Source organism: Corvus kubaryi, unplaced genomic scaffold, assembly GCF_017639235.1.
Source record: "Corvus kubaryi isolate FWS band 111438036 unplaced genomic scaffold, C.kubaryi_AGA036_p1.0 split1-37374, whole genome shotgun sequence".
NCBI lineage: Eukaryota > Metazoa > Chordata > Aves > Passeriformes > Corvidae > Corvus > Corvus kubaryi.
The window spans coordinates 2,685,884-2,711,233 of NW_024582079.1; the positions used below are offsets into that span (position 1 = coordinate 2,685,884).

General features: G+C 48.1%; 2 protein-coding genes across 12 annotated transcripts in view; one reads left to right on the forward strand and one right to left on the reverse strand.

The window, feature by feature from the left end:
- Nucleotides 1–9,041, forward strand: part of LOC121657866 (la-related protein 1-like) — a 30,042-nt gene extending 21,001 nt beyond the window's left edge. For both annotated transcript variants that reach the window (XM_042014032.1, XM_042014034.1), the window contains exons 13-19: nucleotides 554–759; nucleotides 855–961; nucleotides 1,327–1,478; nucleotides 1,752–1,896; nucleotides 2,078–2,187; nucleotides 2,680–2,807; nucleotides 3,369–9,041. In XM_042014032.1, coding sequence (XP_041869966.1) covers nucleotides 554–759; nucleotides 855–961; nucleotides 1,327–1,478; nucleotides 1,752–1,896; nucleotides 2,078–2,187; nucleotides 2,680–2,807; nucleotides 3,369–3,590 — 1,070 coding nt within the window. In that variant the 3' untranslated portion in view covers nucleotides 3,591–9,041. The remainder of the gene's footprint in view (nucleotides 1–553; nucleotides 760–854; nucleotides 962–1,326; nucleotides 1,479–1,751; nucleotides 1,897–2,077; nucleotides 2,188–2,679; nucleotides 2,808–3,368) is intronic.
- A 1,007-nt stretch (nucleotides 9,042–10,048) lies between these two features.
- On the reverse strand, nucleotides 10,049–25,275 carry LOC121657867 (fatty acid hydroxylase domain-containing protein 2-like). 10 transcript variants are annotated; one of them, XM_042014041.1, is made up of 12 exons: nucleotides 25,095–25,275; nucleotides 21,424–21,535; nucleotides 20,064–20,179; nucleotides 18,700–18,764; nucleotides 17,530–17,577; nucleotides 15,070–15,161; nucleotides 14,880–14,977; nucleotides 14,043–14,164; nucleotides 13,520–13,725; nucleotides 12,525–12,630; nucleotides 11,306–11,472; nucleotides 10,049–10,350 (listed from the first exon to the last, which is right to left on the reverse strand). In XM_042014041.1, the coding sequence occupies exons 3-12, from the start codon at nucleotides 20,134–20,136 to the stop codon at nucleotides 10,194–10,196; spliced, it is 1,134 nt and encodes a 377-aa protein (XP_041869975.1). In that variant the 5' UTR covers nucleotides 20,137–20,179; nucleotides 21,424–21,535; nucleotides 25,095–25,275; the 3' UTR covers nucleotides 10,049–10,193. The 10 variants fall into 10 exon arrangements, with proteins under 10 accessions (XP_041869975.1, XP_041869969.1, XP_041869970.1 ...); XM_042014035.1 differs by having other exon boundaries at nucleotides 21,424–21,544; XM_042014036.1 differs by having other exon boundaries at nucleotides 21,424–21,555.
- Between the last annotated feature and the right edge of the window lie 75 nt (nucleotides 25,276–25,350).

Genomic DNA, 25,350 nt, shown 5'->3' on the forward strand with positions numbered 1-25,350 from the left:
ATGGTGAGAGGTTCTTGGAGGTTGGGTGGCAGCTAGGGAGATGGAACTGGGGTCACAGGTGTGGTGGATTATCTAGTTCACAGAGTTCACAGAATATTCTGAGTTGGATCTTTCCCAGATTAATGATGCTCTTCTAGCTGAATACTTTGGGGATCTAGAACTCACAGTCTTTGTCCCAGTGGAGTGAGAAAACCTTGGCAGACTCTGATGTACTTCCGTGGATTTGGCTCTCCTCTTGGACCCTCTCTGAGTACTTGGGAGGCAGCTGCCTGCTGGGCCTTGTTTGCCTGTGTGACACCGGGGCCGTGTCCTTGGGGACAGGGATTTGTTGCTGCTGTTAACCACTAGGAAGCAGATACCTTGTGGGGAGCTCAGTCTTTGCATCTGCTGCTAGGATTTGTGCTTTCTAGCCAAACTGGATTTGAAGCTGCTTGTGTGGGAGAGGGGATGTGTCCCTGCATTCCTGCCCCTGCTGCTTCCCAGCTGCCTGATGGTAGTGACACTCTGGTGCCCAGAGCCCAGCCTGACACGGGGCGGGGGTTTCTCCCTGCAGTACCTACAGACGCTTTGGCCAACAAGCTCTTCGGAGTCCCTGAGCCTTCCACCATTGCCCGCTCTTTGCCCACGACTGTCCCAGAATCACCCAACTACCGCAACGCCAGGACCCCCCGCACCCCACGCACGCCGCAGCTCAAGGACCCGACACAGACGCCCCGGTTCTACCCAGTGGTGAAAGAGGGCAGGACGATAGATGCCAAGGTGGGACCAGGCTGGGCTGGGGAATGGGAGCTGGGGTCTCCCAGCTGGGGCCTAGGGAGGACAGGAACACATCTGTGATGCACTGTGTCTTGCAGACTCCACGTAAGAGGAAGACGAGGCACAGTTCGAACCCTCCGATGGAGTGCCACGTGGGCTGGGTTATGGACTCTCGGGAGCACAGGCCCCGGACTGCCTCCATCAGGTACCACAGACAGGCGTGTGGGATCATGGAGGAGGCAGAAACGGGAAAGGGAGGGAGTGTGGGAAGGAAGGGGAAAGGCAGCATCTGGTCTTGCAGGGGATGTCTCCTGTTAGGTGGCTGCAGAAAGGACAGGGATCAAACCTGCCCTTCCTGGAAAGGCTTGGAGAAAATCTGTAGCCTTGCAGAAGAGCAAAATGAGACTTGATTAGAAACACTAGTTCCCTTCCTAGTAGGCTGCTCCATGGCTCATGTCCCAAACCCAGGGTAGTGATGGCGTGGGTGGGACCAACAGGTGGGGTGGAGTGTGACCCTGCTCTGCTGGGTGGTGCCGAGGAAGGGTGTTGACAGGAGTCTCTCACGCTCAGCTCCAGCCCCTCGGAGGGGACCCCGGCTGTCGGGAGCTACGGCTGCACCCCGCAGTCCCTGCCCAAGTTCCAGCATCCTTCACACGAGCTGCTCAAGGAGAACGGCTTCACACAACACGTCTACCACAAGTACCGGCGGCGCTGCCTTAACGGTAGGGACACTGCACTGAGGGGTGGGACAGGGTGTCCCTGCACTGCTGTGTTTGGGACAGGAGCATGGCAGGGATGGACACAGGCAGGGTCCTACAGGACAGCCCTGCTGGCAGCTGCTGTGTCCCCATGGTTTGTGGGGAGCGTGGGCTGTGCTCAGGGTGTCCAGTGCTGGGGCTGGGTGTCATCACAGTGCCACAGGGCCTTCCTGCCTGTGAGTCCCTGACTCTGTGGGAGAGGATTGGCCTTGTAATCATCTCCTCTTCCCCAAACAGAGCGGAAACGACTGGGCATTGGTCAGTCCCAGGAGATGAATACACTTTTCCGGTTCTGGTCCTTCTTCCTCCGAGATCACTTCAACAAGAAAATGTATGAGGAGTTCAAGCAACTGGCTGTGGAGGATGGGAAGGAGGGATACAGGTAAGAGAGGAGTGACAGAGTGGCCTTTTCTAAGGGTTTGGCCTTTTACAATGCTCACAGCAGATTAAGGCAGTGCCTCTGCCTTGCTTGAAGGTGGGTCTGGGGGTTGCCTTCAGTCACCTGCTGCTGCCCTGTGTTGTGTGCACCAGTGTCTGAGCTCCACATGCTGCTCCCTTCCCAGGTACGGTCTGGAGTGCCTTTTCAGATACTACAGCTACGGGCTGGAGAAGAAATTCCGGCCAGACATATTTAAGGACTTCCAAGAAGAGACCATCAAGGATTATGAAGCTGGTAGGTGCCTCCTTTGGCTTCTCTAAGATTGGCAGTGGTGTAGCTCAGCTGCATGGTGCTCCTGAGCCTCTTCTCATCGTTTTGGGGAAGCCACATAGTGCTGTGTATTGGGGACTGAGATGTCCTGTTGCTCATTTCTCAGGAGAGGGTTGAGTAGATCCTCACCATCCTGAAGATTGCTGGGGGCTGGAGGAGGGCAATGGGAGGCTGCAGCTCTTCCAAAGCCTTCCTCTAGTGGCACCATTTCCTGTGGGATTTCTCAAGGCCCCGCAGTGGCTGAGCCTTGCCACCACCAAGTCAGCGGAGCCTGGGGACATCCCAAGTCAAGGGGGCTGCCCAGGACTGATGTAGGTTTCTTCCATCCAGGTTCTCCATCTTGCCGAGGCTGTGCCCACCAGCAGGACAGCAGGGTTTGTGGGGAAGCCTGGAGGAAAAGTGTCTTGTTTGGTTTTTTGTCCTGCTGACATCTGGATTTTTTTTTATTCTCTCCAGGGCAGCTCTATGGGCTGGAAAAGTTCTGGGCCTTCTTAAAATATTCCAAAGCCAAAAATCTGGATATTAACAGCAAACTGCAAGAATACCTCAGCAAGTTCAAGCGCCTCGAGGACTTCCGAGTAGATGTGAGTAGACACAATTCCTGCACCATTCCTGGATGGCCCCTGCAAACAGCGCTCTGAGGAAGGAGGATTTTGGGGGTCCCCAGGCGGTGGCAGGAGGGGGGGCAGTGACACCTACTGTCACTCCCAGTCATTGCAGTCAGGCTGGGAACAAACGGCGGGATTGGAATATGGCAAATCCACTCGGTGTGGGATAAGGAGCTGGGTGAGCCTGTCCTCCCTGGTGAGGTGAGGAAAGGGAGCATTGATGGTTTGAGCAGAGCCAGCTTTGTGGGGAGGTTTGGCTCCCAAGCTTCTGGATTGTGCCCCTGTGTGGGAAGCAGGTGACTATGAGCAAGTTTGTCACCATTGTGGTCAATTTGGAAGTCAGTCAGTCTTTTTGTCAAATCTGACAGCGGGAAATTTGGACAGAAGGGTAACTGAGTGCTTGGGGTGAATGTGTGTGTTCCTTGTGAGCCAGGGAGGGAAGTTGCAATTGGAGGCTTGTAGGAGGGCTTTTTTCCTGATCCCAAGGGACGGGAATTTGGAGGAGGCTGTGCTCATACTGGGGTGCTTCTCTTCCAGCCACCCATGGGGGAGGAAGGTGGACACAAGAGATACCCCACGACATCAGGGGGAGATGGCAGGAAGCGCTACCCATCCCAGTCTTCCAGCAAAACGGTCAGCCAGTGCCCATCCAGCCAAGCCCACGCCTCACCCAGCCAGCCTGCACAAGAGGATGCCAAAAACCTGAGCCAGCAATCCCCTGCCCCATCAGCTGCAGAGTCGCAGACAGTGGGGAAGTAGAGAGGCTGCAGCATCTGCTTCCTGCCGGGGGGTGGGGTGGGTTGGGTTGGTGGGGAATGGCTCGGAGAAGGGCAGACATGAGGGGGTGGGACAGGAAGGGAGCTGGAAGGTGGGTTCCCAGGAATAGGCTGCTTGGGAGAAACTTCAACGCACACGATTTTCTTCTCTTGTGGCTGGAAAGCAAAGACGATCTGCATCCAAAAAACCATTTTGCTGTTACTACCCTGACCAGAGCCAGACCCACTCCCAGCAGACCCACCCTTTCCCTTCCCTCTCCTCCTGTGCACACACTCATGTCTTAGTGTCTCTTCAAAAAAATGTGTTCTGGCTGGGTTGGAAAGGGGAGATTTTTTTATTATTATATATATATATCAAGTTTTAAATTATTGCTAGAAGTTCGTCTGGATTTACCAAAACAAGTGTGCTCTGTGTGGCCCCAATGAGTCCCCTCTGTGTCCCCCCTTGGATCACGGGGCAGCCGCTCAGGAAGCTCGGAGGAGCGAGGTTCCCCAGTGGGGGACCGAAGCCACAGCGTGTGACGATGCTGCGGAGCCTCTGATCTCCATGACCCGGCTGGCGTCTCCCATTCCACGTACGGCGGTGCCTCTCCGACACCGACCTCCGCGACAGGAGCATCGCCCTGTTCGTTCTCCCGCTCCCTTCTCCCTGACGTCTTCACCTTCCCGAGGGTCTGGCTCTCCCTCTGTCCACCTCTCCCTTTCACCACGGACAATTTGGAAGTCAACCAAAGGACCTTTGCCAAGGATAGGCTTGTTCTGACTCCTTCCTGCGAGGATGGCTGGTTGGGAGGCTGGCAGGCACCTGGACTCGAGCCTGCATTAGACGGTGCACCCGCTGCCCCAGGAATGCCCATCGCATGCAAAGACAGGACTTTGCAAAAGGAGCTTTTTCTCTTCCTTTTCCCTTGGAAAAAAAATGACAAAAAAAAAAAAAAAACCAACCCACAACCCCCTCTACAACAACAACAGAAAAACTCTTTAAAAAGACACATCTCCCTTTGCTTTCTTCCTTGGAAATATTATTGAAGAAAAAAAAGAAAAAAAAAAAAACAAACAAAAAACCCCAAAAACACACAAAAAAAAGTTGCCTTATGGTGGAGCTGGACCGGGGAGGCTTGTTGGCTTCCTGCACCCTGGGGTGCACTGGGCTCTTGGCTCCCCCCAGGCCCAGAGACTCCTCACGGCATTGCTGCCGAGCTGATCTTCCCTGCGGCCTTTCCTCTGACCCCGCAGCTCTCTCGGATGCCTCCCTGCCAGGCCTGAGTCTCCTGGGGAAGGTGCTGAGGGCAGTCACATCCAAGACTCGTGCTCACGCAGTACTCGCAGCCGCTCCGCCGTGTTTGTACCATGGCAGCCTTGTGCCCACGACAGCGACTGTTCCTGTCATGGCCTTGCTCGCGCCCCTGGCCCTCCCTGGGCGGGAGGCGGTCTGCTCCTGTCTGTGCTTCCAGCGTGGTTGGGGAGTGAGCAGGGAGATTGTCACAGCAGCTGGGGGGACTGGTCCTGGCTGTGAGCTGCTTCTGCTGTAGCCTGACAGGGAGTGAGGCAGCCCTGGGAAACCTGCCCCACAGCAGTCACTGGCTCGGGGCTGCTGCTGGGACTTGTGCAGGGCAGGCAGGAGCCCTGCTTGGCACAGGAGAGCTCTCACCTGGGTTTCCTTGTGTGTTGTATTGTGGCAGGCGGCTGCCTGGAGTCTCCCACTCAGGGCACAGTCCCTGTGCATTTCCAAGGGCTGAGATGACACCGTGTAGCTCCTTACTTGGCTGAGGTAGGGGGTGACTGCAGAGCTGCTGTGGCATTTACTTGATAGATCCTTATATCCAGCACCAGGTGGGCTTTGGCAGGCAAACCCTCCCCAGGCTGTGAGCTGGATCCTTTGCGAGGGGTATGTGTCAGACATGATATCTCTGAGATGTCCAGTGCTACTTCTGGAGCTGCTCAAGAGGTAGCACTGGAAAGTCATGTTCCTTTCCAGCCAGACCCACTTGCTTTGCTGCTACTGTGCTCCTTCTGATGGGTCCCTGGGATCCCTGGCTTGGCTCTGGCTCTGGGGCTCCATCCCTGTGAGCTCCAGAGCTGTGCTCTTCTGTGCAGTGTGGAGTGGGCACGTGCTGCACCACTCCAAAGGTGCAGCTCATTGCGTTGCCCTCTCTGCAAAGTCACAAGCTGGTACTGGACAGTGTTTTCCCAAGGGATCCAGTTGAGCCAGAGCTGCATCTCATAGCTGGGAGGAGTCATCATCTCTCCAGGGCTGTCCCTGTGCGGCTGCAGAGTGGGTGAGTGAGAGCAGCGAGGAACTGAAAGCAGGAGCAAGAGGGGGAGCATGGACAAGCTGTCCATCAGCAGTGGCTGGGGGTGCTTGTGGGGCCCTGGCTGAAGTCATCACTTCCCAAACTGACACTGCTTCCAGGATACTGCCTTGGTGGGGGCAGGTGGGCTGGTCCAAGCGGAGTGGCTTCACGAACTGCTGCTAAAATTGAAAGCACAGCTGGGTTTGAGAGGCTGGGGAGCTGCCGCTTGGCCATTTCCTGGTGGTGTGATCCTGCCCTGGTTTGTCCACCCCTGCCATGTCACCCTGCAGCTGGTACCGCTCGCAGGCCTGATGGCTGCAGCAGGCACAGCCCATCTGAGGCTGTGAACTCCGTTATGGCAGCAGTGCTCTGGGGTTGTGGGGTGGGAACTGGGCAAGATGGGCAAAAGTAACACTTGTACAGTGCTGCGGCCGTGACTGTTATCTCTGGATTTCCCCCTCTCGTGAGCTGGAGTCAGATCTCTGAGGTTACGGATATAGGCGGGTTTGTCCCTGATTTGGGAAGGAGGAGGCTGGAGAGTCGATCAAGGACGTAGATGTGTTGCTGGTTGTTTGAGAGTGCAGGCAGGTCTGGATGTGCCACAGGTGATCCTTGCTGCTGTGTCTGTGCTCCTTTCTCGTGCTTGTTCTTTCTTGAAGCCAATTGTCTGCGTTTTAGCAACAAATTAATAGGAGATGGGGAGGGATGGGCTGCTGCTATGGAGTTGTTGCTTGTGGCACAGACTGTGAAATTGCTTGGGTGGTAGAAGAGGTAGGACATTTCCCAGAGAATTTCCCAAAATATTGATTGATTTTGAGTAATTTTTAATTTCTGATCCTGAGGCTCTAGTCTTAGCATGGAAGTGTTTTCCCTTCCCCCTCTGCCAAGTCAGTGGTTTGTCATTAATGTGTGCACCCAGGGGAAGGTGGGTCAGAAGAGCGATCCCAGCAGTCCCAGTGCCCTCCAGGTTTGTGGACTGTGTGCCTTGTTTTGCTGTCCATGGGACAGCAGTGGGCAGGACAGAGCAAAGATGGACATGACAGCCTGAGGCAGCTGCTGCTTGCTCACACCTGTCTTCCTCCAGGGAAGAGAACACAGAGCTGTTCCCTCCTGCTCTGTGCTGGGGTGGGTGCTGGTGGAGGGCAGGGAGCTCTCCAGGTGCCTGGTCCATGCCCGGCTGGGTCAGGAGTGGCTGCAGCAAGGCTGCTGCTGCACGCAGGAGGCATCACATGCAGCTCATGTCCCCACTGGATGAAGGGACAGCTGTCCAGAGGGGGTTTGCATTTGAGGAAGCTCTTGCCCTTCTGTAGAGGAGGGAGTTAGGCCTTGCTTTTAGTTTGGATGCTTCACCTCCACTGTGTGTTGTGCTTTTTTTGATTTCAGATGACCGAGTGGTTGCACACGTGCTCCTGTGAGCGCTGATTGTCCCACAGCCCGCGAGGGCTGTGCGGTGCTGGCATCCAGCCACTGGCACAGCCTGGGGGGAGCCCCAGCTGCTTTTGAAAGGCTGAGGGAGGCTGACTTGGGGCACCATTCCCCATCCTGCCCCTTTTCTTAGGAGGTCCTCCAGGCTGCTGGAGCTTAGGGGCTCCTTGCTGAGGTCAACTTGTCTTTGGAGTGCAGGTGGCTGCAACAGGTACAGAGCTGTGGTGTGGGGTCAGAATGGAGGTAGAAGGTGTGTTTCTGAGGAGGCTTTGTTGCTTTGCCATGCTCATTTGTGGAAAAAAAACCCAACAAAAAACAAAAACAAAAAAAAAACCCTAAAAAATGTAATGATGCTGCTGCTCTGTTTTTGCCTATCCATCTCTCTTCTGCTGCCCCCCTGGCACCCCTGATGGCGCCTTCTCACTGTAGCCCTTGGGGTCCCTCGAGTTTCAGCACCTGCTCGGGACTGGTCGTTGTACTGTAACAAACTGATGTGTTTAACCTCAGTGTCCTGCCATGTTCCATGGCAGTGCAGAGGGGGCCTTCTAGCTGTTAATGCCTTTCCAGTTACTTTATCAAAAGGAAAAAAAAAAGGAAAACTGTAAATGTAGCAAGCTGTGTTTGCAATGCTTATTGTCTCCTGTCTCCTCTGAGGCTGGTTATGTCACTTGTCACTATTTGAAATGGATACTGGGCTCTTCTTGAGAGGGTTGCTACACTTGATGTTAAATGCCTCACTGACTTTTTTTAAAGTTTCCAGTACAGGTAACAGATAAAAGAATTTCTTTCTTTCTTTTTTTTTTCCTAAGCAAACGTTCGTCTCGGTGGCATGGAGCAGGTGGCTGGAGGGCAGCATTTCCAGTAGTTTACAGTTTCACTTTCTGCAGACACTTGAACATAGGACCGATGTATCTGTGACAAGCACATCCCCTTGGGAAGCTCCAGAGGAGCAGGGAGTGCCCTGGGTGCCAGCCGGCCCCTGTGGAGCGTGCTGGGGACCCTCCAGCTCCCCACACTGTCAGCCTGCTCTCTCCCCAGGTGTCAGCCCTACACCAGGGTGGCTTGTGCCTGTGGTGCCCCTTGTGGGAGGGGCTGCTTGGCACCACTTGGTCCTTCAGGCCTCCCTGGTGCAGCCCTGCTCCCCATCTTCCCCCCCAGCCTGTCCTGGTCCCATTGAGGTTGGAAACCTTTGGATCTGTGGCTCAGAAACACCCACTGAGCCGCATCCCAGCGAGTGCAGCCTTCTGCTTGCTCGCCTGGAGCTAAAGGGGTGATGGTTCGATGTGCTGACCCTTCTCAAACCCTGTGTGTCCAACCTCAGCCTTCTGTTTCCCAAAACTAGAGAGTGTGTGCAACCTTCTTCAGCTGCATTTATAGTAGAGACAAACTTAAAATGACTCATCACAGACCGTGTATCACTTGGGAGGAAAATCTTGTTAATATGGCCCGCTGTACATGATCCATCTCTGTCGATAGTACATAATCTTTGACCCATGTGCTAGGATCATCATCGCGTATAAAAGGAAAAGAGAAAAATGTAAAATACTTGAATGAGAGCTTGTATTATAACATTAATATTATTCAGAGTATCTGCTTTCTAGGCTGATGTGATTCATTATTCTAGTAATGCTTTAGTCCTTTGTAATTTGTGGTAATTATGCTTTTTCCTTTTTAATACAAAAAAAAATGTATAAAAATAAAAACTTCAAAAGACAGTGGTGCCTGGATTTTCTGTTCTGCTGACTTGCCCTCCCCAGGGAGCTGCGGGTGGGTGACTGGGGTGAGTTCATCCTGGTGCAGCTGTAGGGACTGGAGAGGAGCAGGGCAAGTGACTTTGGTTCCAAGGGTGGAGCTGGGCTGACCACTGGTCAGTGCAGCACAGGTCAGCCCTGTGTGCCTGTTCCTCGAGGGGCTGCTCTAGCACTGGGGAGAGATGGGATGTTTTTCTTCCAGGGCCCCAGGCAGGATTGAGACTTGAGATCCTTGAGAAAATTCACAGTGTGTTTCGGATGGTCTGTGGGTACTTGGGGATGTGCATATTGTTCTTCTCTTAGAAGGTTTCATTCATCTCCACACAGCTCAGGGCAGCAGGGACTCTGCTTTCCTTAGAAAATCTTTCTGTAATTTCTCAGAGTTTTGGTTGTCTCTCAGAGCAAGGGGAGATGCAGCAGGAGGAGGTGACCCTGGAGCACATCAGCTCCCAGCTCTGCTTCCATGTCCCACGAGGGGAAACTCCCTTTGTTTGCAGCTGTCTGTGGAGCAGTGATGAGGCTGTGGCAGCCCCAGTTCAGCCCTGTACTGACTTCCTGTGCAGAACAACTGTTCATGGGAAGTCAGGCCCTTGTTGCATGTGCAGTGTTTCTAAAGCTGTGGCCCCCGTGATTTTCCATGGGGTTGCGTCCTGGATCCCAGGTGCTGTGAGTCACAAAAACTGGTTTTAATTGTATCATGTGTAGATGGAGTGACTTTAATGTTTCTATAGAGTGAGTGGTGATAAGAGAGGCCAAATCATCACCTGGGAAGTCTGGTGCTAAAACCTTGATAACGAGAACCCCGAGCCACGTGGCCCAGAACACACCTGGCTCATACACAGGCAGCTGGAACCAAGGCCAGCGCAAGTTAACAGAGGAACAAACCATTAAATTTAGTTTAAAAAAGATTTCTAGAGCAGGGGTTTTTGTGTGTGTGTCTTGGGTAGAAAATAATGGCAGCAAAAGTGCAATCATTTCAAGCAGCATATTTAACTTCAGCTTCACATTTTGTTATATGTGGACAAGAACTTGTTTCTCAATTAAAATACTATTTGGCATAAATCACTGTCTCTCACTCTGCTCATCATCCGGCTGGGCAGGAGCTGCTGGGCTGGTTCACTCAGCTTTCTTGGGTAGCTCAGGGATGCTTTCGGAGAGCGGCGTGAGGCCGAGCAGGACCTTGTGTCTCTCGAAGGCTTTGGTTTGTCTGAACACTCTGTCCGTGCCGTGCAGAAAATCCAGCACTCCCAGCACTCCATAGCACTGGTTGAACCTGGGAACCAGAGATAAACATCACTGGAAGTTACTGAGGTTACCTTACCTATCGTCCTCTTTCCTTTCTGAGCCCTGATAATCTCTCCATGTGATTTCTTGTCCCTGCAACAGGCTCCCTGGCAGCTCTGTCGAAGCCTGGGTGAACCTTTTGCAGCTTCTCTCTGGTGCCATCACTGCCCAGAAGTGGTGGCACTGAGCAGCAGCTGTGTTTCTCCTGGGCAGCTCAGAGCTGTGGGAGCACCGGACACCCACGTTACCATGCCCATGTGTTCTCAAGACCTGGCTGTCCTGGGATATGGAGCAGATGTGCTTCCAGCTGGTACAGCTGTTCCACTCAGAGTGTTTCGGCTCTGCAGTGATCTGTGTCCTGGCATGTGGTGACTGAACTGTTCCCTGGGCTGGTTCTGCAGGAGGGGCAGACTTTTCTGGGGAGTATGTCTGAATGTAGTGCCCACTGGGAGATGGGAATGTTTCTCTACTGCTTGGGTATGTATCCTCGAACAACCTGCTGCAACTGCTCTCTCTCCAGCACAACAGGCTGAGAATCTCTGTCAGGAAGGGTTAATGGTGATTGGCTGGGCAAAGTGTAATCTGATCAGTGTTACTAATCCCAGTGTATGGGAGAGGGACAGACAGGCAGGCTTGCTTATTTCACTGTGTGACTTGCCCTTGCTCTGTCTTTAGATCACATGAAGCGTCTTCTAAACTTCTAGGAAGAGCCTTGCAGAGAACTGTCCTTAACAGGGCTGGAATCCCTTGAAATCCCAATCTCCATTTAACTGCTGTAAGAACTGGCAGCACTCAGCCTGCTCTCAGGTGAACTGCAGAGCTGCTCTGCTGGTGCATGACTTCGGCAGACCCACTTGACCCTCAGAAAGGAGCTTTTCCTGTCGGTGCCAGGACACAGGCAGGAGAGGAAGGAGAATGGGAAGCTGAGCAGTGCCCAGACATACTTGAGGTGGTGGAAGTCATGGAACTCTGGAGATGGCAGGAAGGGCAGGTGGTAGCCACAGTGAGAAATGCTTGTTGTTACCAGAGCGAGGGAGAACCATGCTGAGATTGAAACAATATGAGATCCCATGATCATCGGGCCAGTCATGACAGGCAGAGTGTTGGAGATCTGGAAATGAGAAGAAACTACCTCATTAATGGGTCCACAACCAGCAGACTCTCCTCTAGGAGCTGAATTTTGTCACGTGGTGATCCATCACACTTGTTTTGTGCGGTGTAAAGGGAAGATCCCTCTGCAAACACCTTACTAAAGTTAGGCAATAATCCCAAAAGTAGTAATAGAGATAAGAGAGTTCTACTAACTGCAAACCATTGTCATAGCCCAAGCTCCCCAAGCCTGCAGTAGAAGTTAGACATGACACCAAACAGTGGGTGTGAGGGCAGCATGATTCCAGTAAATCACCCTGGAATCTGAGGTGTAAATTTCAGGTTCACCTTGGAATAATGCTGAAGCTGCTCCTGGGAAACCTTGCTGTGAAAGGGCATGGCCTGCAGACACACATGGCAATGTGAAAAACCCAGTTGCATCACTTCACTGTGTCCTGCCCGGGGCACAAATGGCTCTGGCTGCCCAGACCCAGCTGCCTGCACCAGCATGGCTCAGCTGGGCTCCTCAATCATTATACTGCCCAAAGACTGTCAGCTGGGGAGACCCTCAGAGCTGGTGTTGCAGCCCAGGACTATTGGTAACAGGCGATAGAATTTGTAAGTGGAATCTTTTGAAGTATGTGTTTTCCTGAGAAGTCTCAGCTGGAGGAGTGTTGGGATACGCTCCTTGCAAATACTGATCCCAGCCACCAGCACAAAAATCCTGACAGAATTCTGAGTCCACACAATTACTCAGACTGTGTGTCAGATCTCTTGCTAAAAACACTGTCTGTGCTCCCAGGCCTCTTGGGGCTCATGGAAGCCCTGTCCAGTCAGTTTCTTATCTAGTGGAGGCCCTTGGATCTGTGCTTTTAAAGCTACTGGAGTCCAGTATAAACAATTACTGCAACCCTCCTAGATCCGAGCTTCTCGGCAATGCAGCTCAGCTTCCTCTTCCTAAGGAAGAAGCCTCTAAGGGCACATTTGCTTCTCTTCTCTTACCATTCCACCTCATCCCATGGAAATCACACTCCACACAGCAACTGGAGGGTGACCATGGGAGAATCCACTTACTATGTGTTCTATTGGGTGAGCATAAATGGAGACCACACCGATGGGGGCTGTCCACTCGTGGTGCTTCTTGTGAATGTACTTATACAGGACTGGGTGGTGAACAAGCCTAGGTAGAGCAAACAGAGAAAGGCAGGTTTTAAGCTCTGCAAGAAAGGAGTAACAGAACACAGAATTTCTGCAGGTGACTTGCTCGTGTCTCCTCTAACATAAAGATTTCAGAGCAGCTGGCAGTGAGAGTGTAGGACTCCTTGCTTCCTTTGCTCTCTTTGTATTGGGCCCTTAATTAATGTGTCCGGTGGCTGATGTTAAACACAGTCCAGATAAATCCCATAAATCAAAGTCCCTGAATTACTTATTTATTCAGATCTGGGAGTACTACTTAGGGGAAGACTCACTTTGTATTTTCACCGGTTTGACTTTTTCTGCTGGAAACTGTCAAAGAATCACAATTTTCACTTCTGCAGGTCCTTTGTAAAAAATGGCATTTACATTTTTTGGGTGCATTTGTCCTAAAGGGAAACCTACATATTTCTGAGTGTACTGTGCTTGCTTCTGCACAGGCTTCCGTCTTCCTTGCTTTAGTTCTGTCCTCCAATGTTGGTGTCAGTGCTTGGAAATCCTGCACTGTTGGGAGCCAGGCCCTGATTTGTAGGTGCTGTACAAGGGAACGGAGATCAGTCACTGATCCCTGAGATATTTTCTTTCAGGACAGCCAGTCTTGTTCTTTTCAAAGAATGCTGGGTTACAGCTTCTGTGCAAAACTGCATGTTTCTTCCTGTTTTAAGCTGTTCCGCCTTTAAAATTCTACACATTTTTGTTTACTGGCAGCACCAAGGCCTCATGTTGTGAGGGGGGATTTCAGGACCTGTAAGATTTCCCACATAAATACAAGATTGGTGGAACAGAGGGACGAGGATTATTGCTGTTGTAGGATATGAGCATAAGCTTAAAGGCATGGAGGAAAATCGAGAGTCCTGTTCCTGTGCTCAGCTCACCTGTGTGTATAATAGAAGAGAATTTCCTCTACTACAGTAAAAATGCTTAGCTCCACAAGAAACCACTGGAAGGTTGGTAATTCCTCGCTGAAGGTGTTGCCCCACGATTTCATGATGTAGAACATGGGCACAAGCATGGGAAAGGAGATAAAAAACTGATTACCCAGCGCCGTGTAGATGGCTTTCCACAGTTTCTTTGTGTCCACCTGCAAAAGAGAAGTCAGGACTTGAGGCTAAGAAAGAAGTGATGCAGTTTCAGTTGGAAGGATGAAAAGCTTTAAGATTTGTAGGCAGTTAGTTTTGGGATCAGCTCTTTAACAAGCAGCCAATGCAGATCTGATCAGTAGCCTCATTACAGGATCTGCCTTCCTCCCTGCAGTGGGTATACAAGACTTGGCTTGATCCTCCTGGAATCCTATCTGGTTGCAAGAGAAAAGCAGAACAGGTTCTTCTCCCCATTCCTGGCCTAAGAGAGTGCAGGAAGTGTTTAGCCAGCAGAAAAGGCAGAGTGAGAAGTACTTACAGGATCATTCTTGCCCAGCTGAATGCGATAGCGAGTAATGAAAGTTGGCTTTCCTGTTATATCAGCCACCAGAAGGATTCCATTGAAGCCCCAGAAAGCAAGTGCAGGCACCAATGCAGCCCCTGTGGCGTGAGGAAAGGGCAGAAATGTGTGAATGAATTGAAAGCAATGGCTAAATCAGGAACAAAATACACTGGCATAGTACCCAGAGGACCTTGCTGGGACCCAGATGTGCCAAGTGCACATCCCCTGCCCCAAGATGCTTAAAAATGGAATATGGGTGAGTTCTGACACTCAGGTAAGATTAAAGAATGGGAAGGAGGTTAGAGCAGACAAATGTCTCAGAGGTTGAAACTTGACATAACTGAAGCTAAGAAAAGGCTTTTCTAGGTGGCTGGGAGGTCTCTGTTTCTTTTAAATGCAAGTAGGATAAAGTTGAGTTGATCTCTAGCACCTTGCAAGGTCCCTACCAATTCTGTTCACCAGCTGTTAATCACAGAAGAGAGTTTTGTAAGTACTACAGCAAGAGTAAAATTCACTGATTTTACTTACATTTTTAGTAATTAGTTCTACTGAGTCATTCGGTTCTCACAGGAGCAAAGTGTCTTCACAGGGAAGCCACTTGAGCAGCAGCAAAAATATCAGATTTTTAATCTGTACAGGGTTCTGATGATGACCCCATCCGAAAGCAGAACAGCTGCACCACATCAGCTGTGGGTGGCTTCCAAGCCAGTGCTTGTCAGTGGGAGGATTAGTGAGTTCAGGAACCTTGTCCATGTCCCCCTTTTATATGTAAAACATAGATGGTTTCTCCTGAGGAGCATTGTTAAAACTCACCAAAGAGGAAGATTGTCCACTCATCTCCTTCCATATAGTTGTAGAACTCCAGCCATGCTGTTTGCCAGAAATTGCCTAAAGTTATATTCTGCATAAACCTGTGGGAATAACAGTTCTTGGTTGCCCATCTTTCCATCCGCCTTTCCACAGAAAAGTTTCTCCTCAAGCTGTTTTGTTTGAACATTCTTACCAAGAAACAGAGTTCACTAAGGCAGTGAACATGAGCAGGCCTGTACTGAAGACATAGGCACTGATCTTCAAGGCATCCCAGAGCTTCTCTCCCTGTGAGAAGCAACAAGAGTAAGCATGTGCTGCTGTGTCCTGCCCTGGCATTTTTGGTATTTGAAATGACGAAGGCAGTCTTGTGATGGCCTGTTTTGCTTCACACACTCTGAAGAACACAATAACAAAGCTGTTGTGGGATACGGTGTGTAATGGAGGGGGGAGTACACACACATCCATCTGCCATGCTTACAGAGACCTGATGCATGGCTGATGTGGAATTTCTCTGGAATAACCAAAGGGAGAGAAAGGACCACTGATTTTTTCCCTCTTTTTTTTTATTTGGCATGCTGCTCAGTACCTGGAGGGCTATAACTCAAGGGGCTTCTGGATAACTCAGAGCTGTGGGAAAGGAACACCTGCCGATAAGGAATGTTGCTCCATCTCAGCACCTTCCTCCCTCAGTATTTTCTCCCTCCCAAGATGCAGTGTTTTCTCCCCACAGCAGTCAAGAACTGCTGTGTTCAGATGACCTGGTTAACAGGAATAAGTACGTTCAAAAAGCAGTATTCAATATATTTGAATATTTAAATATTCAAAATGAAGTTGTTTAGCAAATATACAACGAATTTATAACTAATTATCTGTCTTTTAGAGTAGTCCAAGTTGGAATTGGTTCTGGAGTGCAATTAATTTGGTTTTCATGAGTGAATATGAATTATATTTATCTGAAATATAAATGTTTTTTAAAAAATCAATGCAATACAAAAATGATACAGTATAATTAACCAGCTATTGTCTTCTTCATTCCTCTGTCCTTCCTGTTTTTTAACTGTGGTGTTGTGCCGCACAAACACACTGTAGTAAAACCAGTGTGATTCATAGCTGCTGTCCTGCTCACCTCCTGTCAGAGAGGACAAACAAGAGAGGCAGCTCTGAGAAATGCCAAATGCAGGTGGTTTAGGGTAATGCAATATAAAGGAATCCTCTTTACATGGCTTTTAGATTCTGTAACAGTTACAGTACATTAAACGTGGCCCAGGACTTATGAGCAATATTTATTTGTCCCAGGACAGAACTTTGCTCATCAGCACTGAAACATTCACTATTAAAACAAACAACCAGTCATTTCCTCCTATCACCTCCTTCTCTCTCTCTTTTTTTTTAATCGAAAAAGCAGCCAGGGACGAAGTAACTTGCCATGACTCTTGCCCTACAGTTTGATGTTTGTGAACCCTCTGGATTTATTTGAGAGCAGTGCAATCAGCTGCCACTGTTATCACTGGGTGTACTGAAGTGCAAATGCCAGGCTGGCAAAAGCCTCTCCTCCAGCATCAGATAGTGCCTGCTGGATCCTGGACCAGAGATTTGCTCTCTTAGCAATTCCACTCTTTCAGTTGCATCCATATTATGCCCTATGTATGCTGATGTAAGACTTTCTTAACCTTTAGACCCTGGACCATCACTTACATAGTCCTTAGAAAAAAAGGTTACAGAAGCTATGAAAAGCTTTGAGCTTTTTAACAGACTTGTATCCTATAAATCCTTTTTCTCCTGGGATGATGAGAGAGCATACCAAACAAAAATTCTGTCTTACAAGTGTCAGATATTTCAGTTAGACCAAATAAAGTTTCAGTTGCTTTAGCATCCTCCAGCTCAAGAGTTTCAAACATTAGTAACTCATAATACTCACAGACACTGTGCATGTTGTGCTTTGAGACAGGACAGAGAGGAGCTAAAGCTCAGCACTTCATCTATTTTAAAAGCCCTTTGGCTAGGATATGTCTTGTTTTAAGCCTGTGTTTTTATTGCATGTGATGAAGTGATTATATGAATCCCACACAGTATAATTACATGAGCAGTAGAAGCAGAGAAGTTTACATAGAAAAAAAAATCTTGTTCATCAAGTCCAAGTGCTTAACACCCTGCTTCTTCTCATGCCAACAGCTATGGCACAGTAGTTTCCAAACTAATTCATGGATTGCTTGAGTTCTTGCTCTTAAATTGCTAGTTCTTGTTCTTAAAGTGCTTGTAGAAGTTGGCAAATTCCTTAAGTGCAGGACAGGGCTGCTGCTGGCAAGGTAAAGAGACTGGGGCACATCAGCTGGGAAGTAAGTGTTTAGCAGGACCACTCTGAGGACCAGGCCCAATGAGGTGGCACAGCTTCTGGTTATGGGGGACTGTGGTGGGTTCTTGCCATGCAAGCAAAGATAACAGGCCCTTCCCCACTTGCTGCTGTAGCTGCAGTCCACTGGAAGGGAAAAATGCTGGGGAAATGTTGCTTTAGTGATAAGAGGTGAGCTCCTAATTGCACTAAAATGTTTGGAATGAGGATGTCTGTCACTTCTCTTAGAAGATGATTCAACGCATCCAGCCTTCCAAAGCATCTGCATAACGCTTCCTTTAAAAGATGACCTTGAGCCTTTACCTGCTTCTGCAGCTCAGCAGTGGAGGAATATCCAGAGTCTCTTTCCATCTGAAATAAAAGGTGATCTAAGTAAGTGAACCTTGTACAGCTGGAGAGTGGCAGAATATGATGCTGACAACACCAAATCCCCTCCACTTGCAGCTCAGTGGTAAAAGTGTAAAACATTTACTCTCTGTGCCCTGTCCTGTCCTGCTCCATCCTTCATGTGTTGGCCATCAAGCAAAGCTAAGTTCTTGAGAAGAAAAATGCCCTTATTTCCTGAGGAGTTAGTAGTATCCCAGAAGATTAACAGGGATGCAAGGATAACAAAGAAAAATGGGAGAACAGCCAAAACTAAAGATTTTTGATTGTGTCACTGGTGTGTTGTGGTAAGACCTCCTCCCTTGATCTGGCCCAGGAATACACTGCAGCACTCAGTAGCTACTCCAGCCCTTCCCAGGCTGTAAGGAAATGATAATGTGGGACATATGTTCTTCCATAATGACAACATGCAACTAAATGAACAGGGATGAAAACAAAGTGAGTTTGTGCCACAGAGAATTAACACAGTAGAGCCCCACAGCCTTTGCTCAAACTCTAAGTTACAGTTTAAGAATATGGTAAGTAACAAAATCATCTTTGCTTCAAGTCCTGCTACAGTCACTTAGAGGGTTAAGGTCCTAAATGGGCACATGGCCATCTCATAATAAATCTCCCTGCATTTAGCTCTGGCTTGACCATTTGTTGATGATTTTGTTATAAAAAAATTAAAAAAATAAACCAAACCCAAGATTTAAGTAGCTGCTGAGGCTTCACTGCTGGCCATGGCCATGAAGGGTTCTGTATTTCAGGCCATGTTCTGGCTGTCCTAGGGATTATTGCATAGCTGTTTTTATATTTCTGCACTCTTATCGTCAAATATAATTAGCAAAAGTTAACGAAACATTCCTTAATGTTTTCTTGGTTTCACATGGTCTTTAAGAACAAACACACAACTTCTAATAATATGACGGCCAGATTACTGAGGATTGCAGAATTTAATCCATTTTGCTTTTCCTAATCAGCAGAACATTCAAGCACAGGCAAACTGTTACCTAAAGTACAAAGGCAAGCACAGAGAAGGTTCAAAGGTCCCTGTGTAGGGTACAAATAGTTGGAAAATTACTCATTAGGAAGATGATATTCTATTACCTTGATGATGGAGGGAAGCCTCTTGGGAGTACTCTTCTTGCAGCATTTCAGAGAGGAGGAATAAACTGCCAAGAAGAAGTCCTGTATTAGTCAGGAGGTTATAGTTTAGATTTGAAATTACAGCCTTCTGGGTATGTTCTTACAAATACAACTGTGTTTATTTACAAGTGTTTCCAGCTCTGTTACGTTATATATTAGTATGCAAGTTAAAGGGCACGAGACAGATGAATTAGACACCTTCTTCCTGCTTACTCACAGACACAAAAGAGCAAGGCCAGCCCACCACACCACACACTTTAGTGGAAGAAACTGATGTTAGACAGTTCTGAGGAGGAAAAAAGAAAAATAAGGCGGAAAGGGATTTGAAACCTGAAACCCTGAGGCCAACTCCCAACCCCGAATTTCAACACTAGGGTTGGAAGTACTCCTATGGGAAATGCTAACTTTCGGTAGCCGTCTTAAAAAAGAAACCAAATCCAAGTTTAGTTTGTCTCCCTTGGCAAAAAAAAGTAGCGTGAGAGGTGCCCTAAGGTGCTATTGCTTAAAATGAGGATGTGCTAGGGAACCTGCAGTGTCCCAGGGCTTCCTGTCCTTCCCCAGATATGGAGCTCCTCACTACTGGACTTTGTCAGCTACCAGAGCCAGTCTGTGGGATTTTCTTTTCCTCTCATATTGTTTGCCAACCACATCTTTATTGATAAAATACAGTTGAACTCCAACATATCTGATGAAGAATACCCATAAGAAACAACTAAAAATAGCCTCTAGCCTGAACAGAACAGCATAAATAACATGCCACAGGTCAAATTTAAATGGATCTTATCTTAATTTTTAAAAGACCTTCTAATCACGTCCGTTACGTAACATCCACTACGTGCCCATCTTGTCACACAAGTCCCCTCAGGGCAGGTGTGCCCACTGTCTCCAAGAAAACACTACTAATGCTTGAAATATGTCAGGCTCAAACAATCCATTCCTTTGAGGCTTTGCTCCATTCCAGCTTCCTTAACAGGTTGTTCAGAGCCTTGAACAGTTGACTGTCTGCACAGAGGGAGACTTCACAGCTTCTCTGGGAAATCTGTTCCAGTATTTGACAACCTTCACTGTAATTTTTTTCCACTTGGAATTTTTTTGGTTATAACTCCTATTATTTGCCCTGTGCACATCCCTATCTTTACAACCACCCAGCAGGGAGCTGAAAAGAGCAATATCCAATTATTCTGCTCAGATAGTAGAGTAAATAGTGCTGGCCATAGTTTTCCGTGGTTAAAGAGATTAGGAGAGGAGACCCGAATTCTGCTCTGATGACTTTGTAGCAGACAACATTAGATCTAGGTGAGGCAGGTGTAAAAGGGGAACCTCACTGAGCTGGAAGGCTGATGCTCCAGAGGTTCCTGTATCCAGCAGTGCTGACTCAAACCTGCTGAAACTTTGCATGTGAAGAGCTAGAGAGCAGAGCACTGTAGAAAATGTGACTCTGCTTTGAGTTTTTAGAAGGAGAAGGAGCTATTACTTGATTGAGTCACGTATTCTGTGCATTTAGGAAAGAGTTAAAATTACGATCACATTTCTAGCACTCTTTTTTAAATAATCAATTTATGACAGAAGGCTGGCTTGGGCAAAGATTTCCCGTTCAAAACAGAGCTTCCACATCTGCTTACCCTCTGTTTCAGAACACTGCCTTTATTAAGCCACTTTTCAGGATAAGATTTTACATTACTTACATTAAACCCAGATAAATTTGGATAGAGTAGGTTTTCCCCAACATCTCATTACCTACTCTTTTTTTATTGCATAATGTCTCTCCTGATTCAGAATACAGCAAATACATTAAAAAACCATTCATGTAACCATGGCTGTTTCAGCAAACAAAAAAGCCATTCAGCTGCTTGGCACTGCTCTCATGTTGGCATGTTTTACAGCCCCGAATCAACCACTGAAGCTCTCAGCTGCCTGTAGCTATTTCCAAATATCAGCTAGAACTAGTGCTGCTTAAAAAAAAAAAAGTTCCTTTCCAGTTATTTCCAATTAGTTAATTGAAATTTGCTCCAAAGCAAATTCTCAACCATAAAGTAAAATAATTGCTTTTCCAATCAGTCTCTTGACATTAAAGGGGGAACATACACTAGTCAAACAAGGATTCTAATGCACTTTCTTATATTATTATTTCCATGTATAACTTCATTTGCCCAAAAACTGTTCATTAAGTCACAGATCTTGTTTTCACTGAATTTTCCACTTCAGGTACCAAAAAAAGCTAGCTTGTCTACGTCATGTTTCAAAATGCTCAACATAATCTGAGTATAATCTGAAAAAATCCCTGATGCATTTTTTACATTTTTTATAACATGTGAATTATCATTTATGCCCCATGCCTGATGTTCTCTTATATTTCTGGTGCCCAGACAGCCCCAAGCTGAGGCAGCACGGGTGCCCTTTCCCTGTACTGTACCCATTGCACCACCTCCTTCTGCCACCAGCCACAGACCTGCATGGCAGGTGCAGCTCAGTAGCAGCTCCATCTGCTGTGATGGACTGGCTGCCCACCACAGCTCCTTGGGATTCCTTTTGCCTTCCTGCCTGAAGCTTCTGTTGTAGATCTTACTTCACTGAAATCAACCTTTATAGGGCACAGACAGTGGAAAACTGCTCCTGGGAGAAAAAAGGCTGTGACTATCCATGAAAGTACAGAACATAGTGAACAAAAACCACAGGACCACTTACCTGGTCACCTGAACAGCTGCATATCAGCCACTCTATGTGGACAGACACAGGACCAGACGTGGTGTTTGATGTCCTACCAAGCACTGCACGGATCTTAGGGCAACCACTGCTCCTAGAAAAGCTGACAAAGGACTTCACACAGACACATGACATTGCCTTTAAATGACTTCCTCAAAGTTTCTATCATATCTTTTCAAGCTGCTATACCCTTGAACTCTGGCTGCCTGTTCTTTGCTCACCTCCTGCTGATGGTAGCCTAGGAGAGGTCCTTTGTGTCTATTCAGAGCCCAGAGCTCAACTCCTCACTTTTCACTACTGCTCTCGAAACTTTATGAGAGTTTAGGGAAGGGTGACGGGGGTGTGCTTCCAAGCCGGTGCTGCCTGTCCCCTCCCAGACAAGTCATGTGAAGCCAGTGCCATGTCACTGTTAGTGCTGGCAGTGTTCCCCGTGGGTATGTGCACGCTGTTACTCAGTTAAGCACGTGGAATAAATCTCTGCAGGTAAATTTTTCATCGTTATAACAGAAAAGCCACCAATGCCCCTAAAGATAAGCATTTTTTATAATTCACTAACTCATGGCTGGAGCACAAAATAGCTACTGCCAGTGCAACTGAATGGGTCAAAGGTGTATTTGTTAAAAGCAATTAGGGGTCACTGTGGAATTTGGCAAAAAAACAGCAGTCCAGCTTTCATGCTGTTGTAGTAAGTCTAAAAATTACACCAACTCTGTTGCTACACAGTGCTCTCAACCAGTTACAGACTTTGCTTCCATGGGTAAGCTGAAGATACATACAGGTTAGCATGTGCTTGGGCTCAGCTGTCTTTAAACATAATGTTTACAGACCATAAAGAGTGTAATTATAGTATTGCAGAGAGCAAGATGTAATTTACAGTAACATTAGTCTTTATTATGCAAATGTGGCCCCAATCTGTTACTTACCCCATAAATAGTTCCCTATTACGAACTAAGCTCTGAGAACTGAGGGTGTTACTATCATAACTCCCCAGATTTATTTTTCCACAAGAGGAAAGACAGGGAATATCACCTCTGCCTCACAGTTAGCCTTGTTTGCCCTTCACAGGTGAAGTAACACAAGCTCCTTCTCAGTAACACCTCATGCCAGGAGAGCTGCAACTGCAGAGAGCTCTGCAAGAGTGAACAGGATTTAACCCTCTGTTACTGTTTCCATCGACACTTTCTCTTACCTAATTCCAACTATTCCCTGGTAGGGACAGAAGTTGTCATTCTTAGCAGTTGCTACCAATTGGTATTTATCACACAGAGCAGACTCAACAGGGAGGAATGTGATTCCTTCAAACTATTTACTCACGTGCAGAGGAGGAAGTGGAAATGAGCATCTCAAGAGAGGGGTGCCATAAGGATAATGTCCTCAGCTCATCTTTGGATTTAAACTTGCAGGGGGAGGGCTGTTCATCCAACAGCCAAAAGGAGGTGGTAAGACAGTGAATTTTGGACCTCAGTGTTCCTTTTTAACCACGGTTCAATTCCAACATGGGTAATCTCTGAAATATTCATACCCATAGGGACAGCTCAGCACATTAGTCATAGGGTTGTAAATGCCATTTGTCTTCTGCTGCAGTTTTGTGCCTAGCACAGGTTATCACTCATCTAACAGCTGCTTCTGGCTGCTCTGTGCCCTCTGCTGATGTCTCCACCACAGACACTCCAATGCTGGTGCAATCTTTGCTGAGCCATGCAAAAAGTCTGATTTCTTCTCAGCAAAAAAGCTTTTTGATCAGACACTTCATAAAATAACTTTGTTCACTCCCCACAGTTTTTGTAATAGCCACTAGTTGTTTCACTATTCAAAAGGAACATCAGGGGAAAATCTACGAAGAATCTTTCAGAGTGTTGTACAAGCCCATACTGACAGTTCCTCTAAGGCTGAAGAGGCATCTGAACTTGGCACACATCACCCATTGCCTAATTCCCTGCATTCTGAACCAGATTTCTCACCACCTGCCAGGGCATGTGTGCCACGACCTAGCACTGCAGTGGTTGCTTTTACGGAACAATGGAAGGGTGAGGACAACAAAAGTTCACGTTTCAGGATTCCCACAAGTTAAGTTTTCCTGTGGTGGTGTGACTAAACTCTAAAGGAAAGGCACAACAGGACATGCAGCTCAAGCTGCCCAGTGTGAAAGTGTTGAGCTAAAGGCCTTTACTCCACTTTATAATGCAGCTCTACATTCATGTGTAGATGTGAGGACTCTTCAAGACCTGCTTTGGAGTGCTGGAGTTGGAGGCAAAATTGGTAACTTCCACATACAGAAATGATGGGACTTTTTAAAGAGCAGGGTGCCTTTTCCAGCTATTCTGAACCTTTATTAGCCATGTCGTGTTTGAAAAAAACGAATTCTGACCTCATCAAGCAAAATGCATCTCCAGCTCTTCCCACCAGTGCTTGCAAACATCCTTGAACGGCTTTTTTTTTTTTACACACGAATTTTTAAACACTACAAATGTAATTTATCACAGGTGGTTATTGCCTGCAACACATTTTTATTACAGTACCAAGGCACAGATATTTACAATGGCCTGAAGAGATGCATCCTCCCTTTTTCCCTAGATTCAACATCCCTTCAAGCACTGGGTTTACGAGTAAGAAAAATTACTCTGAACTCTTTCGGGAAATAAAAACTTGACCTTATATTTACAGGGTGCTGTAATCCAGCCTGCTAAATTTACCTGCTAACAATATAGATTTCCTTGTAGAGAATCCCAGACTCAACTGACCACAGGAAGAAAGGTGATTACTTTCTGGCAGTGTAGCATACTGCATGCTGCATAAATAATGCAACCCTAGAGACTGCAGAGCTAAGGCAAAACGGTAACTCTCCATCATCTCTGAAGATAAACTCTGAATCAAAATAATGCTCAATAATGGGACGTACTAAGATGCTGACAGCAGCAAGGTCACTTGACAGAGCAGCACGTGAAAAATGCTCTTCTTTTCCAAAGGTAACATTTCTGCTGAGGCATGAACATTAAACCTGAGACACTGAACGATGTATGACATGTGAAAGATACCAGTATCTGGTTTTCCAGATACTTTGATCAAAACGCTGGGCAAGTAGCTGAGATTCAGGGAGAGGAAAGACTCCCATATGGTGGGCAGATAACCCAGTGCCAGAACATATATAGATATAGGCACACACGCATTTTACAACAGATGCAACCCTGTCCAGAAGGAAGGCAGTCTAAAACAAAGGAAATACTATCTAAGCTTAATTAGTAGACAAGCTTCCAAATGAACTGCCTATCTGCCATCAGCATCAGCCAGCAAAGCAAGTGTTGGCAGCCGTGTTCCACAAGCAGTAGCTGCTTTACCAGCTACAACCTTCTGTTGCTAACGTAATTTAAATTCCATTCCTGGAACAGGAGAAGCCAGACTAAAAGTCTGCAGGTGTAGTAGGAACTTAAATGACTTCTAAGCTCCTGCAGGAAGAAGCAGAACTTGCTCAATTAATGAGCTTCATACCCACTACACCATAGGAGCAACGCGTGCTAGGACAGCAGTGGTTTGCTCTCTGGGCTTTAGAAAATCCCCGTTGGGAAACAAACCCTCATCCCACTCCCACCCTGCGCGCCCGTGGCCTGGGAGCCCGGGGGGGCTCGGGCCTAACCCCGACCCGGGGACCCCCTCACCTCCCCTTGGTGAGGGAGGGGTGGCCTCTGCTTCTTTCGGGGACGCTCAGCCAGGGCCCGGGGCCGCCCGTGTCCCAAGGGATCGGGGTGCTGGGGGCTCCCCATGCTGGGAGCCTAGCCCAGCCCCGGTGGGCGTTATGGCGCCGGTTCCCTCACGGAGCGGAGGCATCCAGCTCCCTCATCCCTACCCCCCGCCCGCGGACTTTGGACTCGCCCGCCGTTTGCAGCGCGGAGAGCCCGGGCGAGCCCATTAGCG

Coding starts and splice junctions, on each gene's coding strand:
- LOC121657867 (XM_042014041.1), bottom strand. CDS start 20,136: ATGCAAAGTTTCAGCAGGTTTGAGTCAGCACTGCTGGATACAGGAACC. Junction 18,765..20,063: donor AGCATCAGCCTTCCAGCTCA/GTGAGGTTCCCC, acceptor TCTTCTTGGCAG/TTTATTCCTCCTCTCTGAAA. Junction 10,351..11,305: donor CATGACTTCCACCACCTCAA/GTATGTCTGGGC, acceptor TCTGGTTCCCAG/GTTCAACCAGTGCTATGGAG.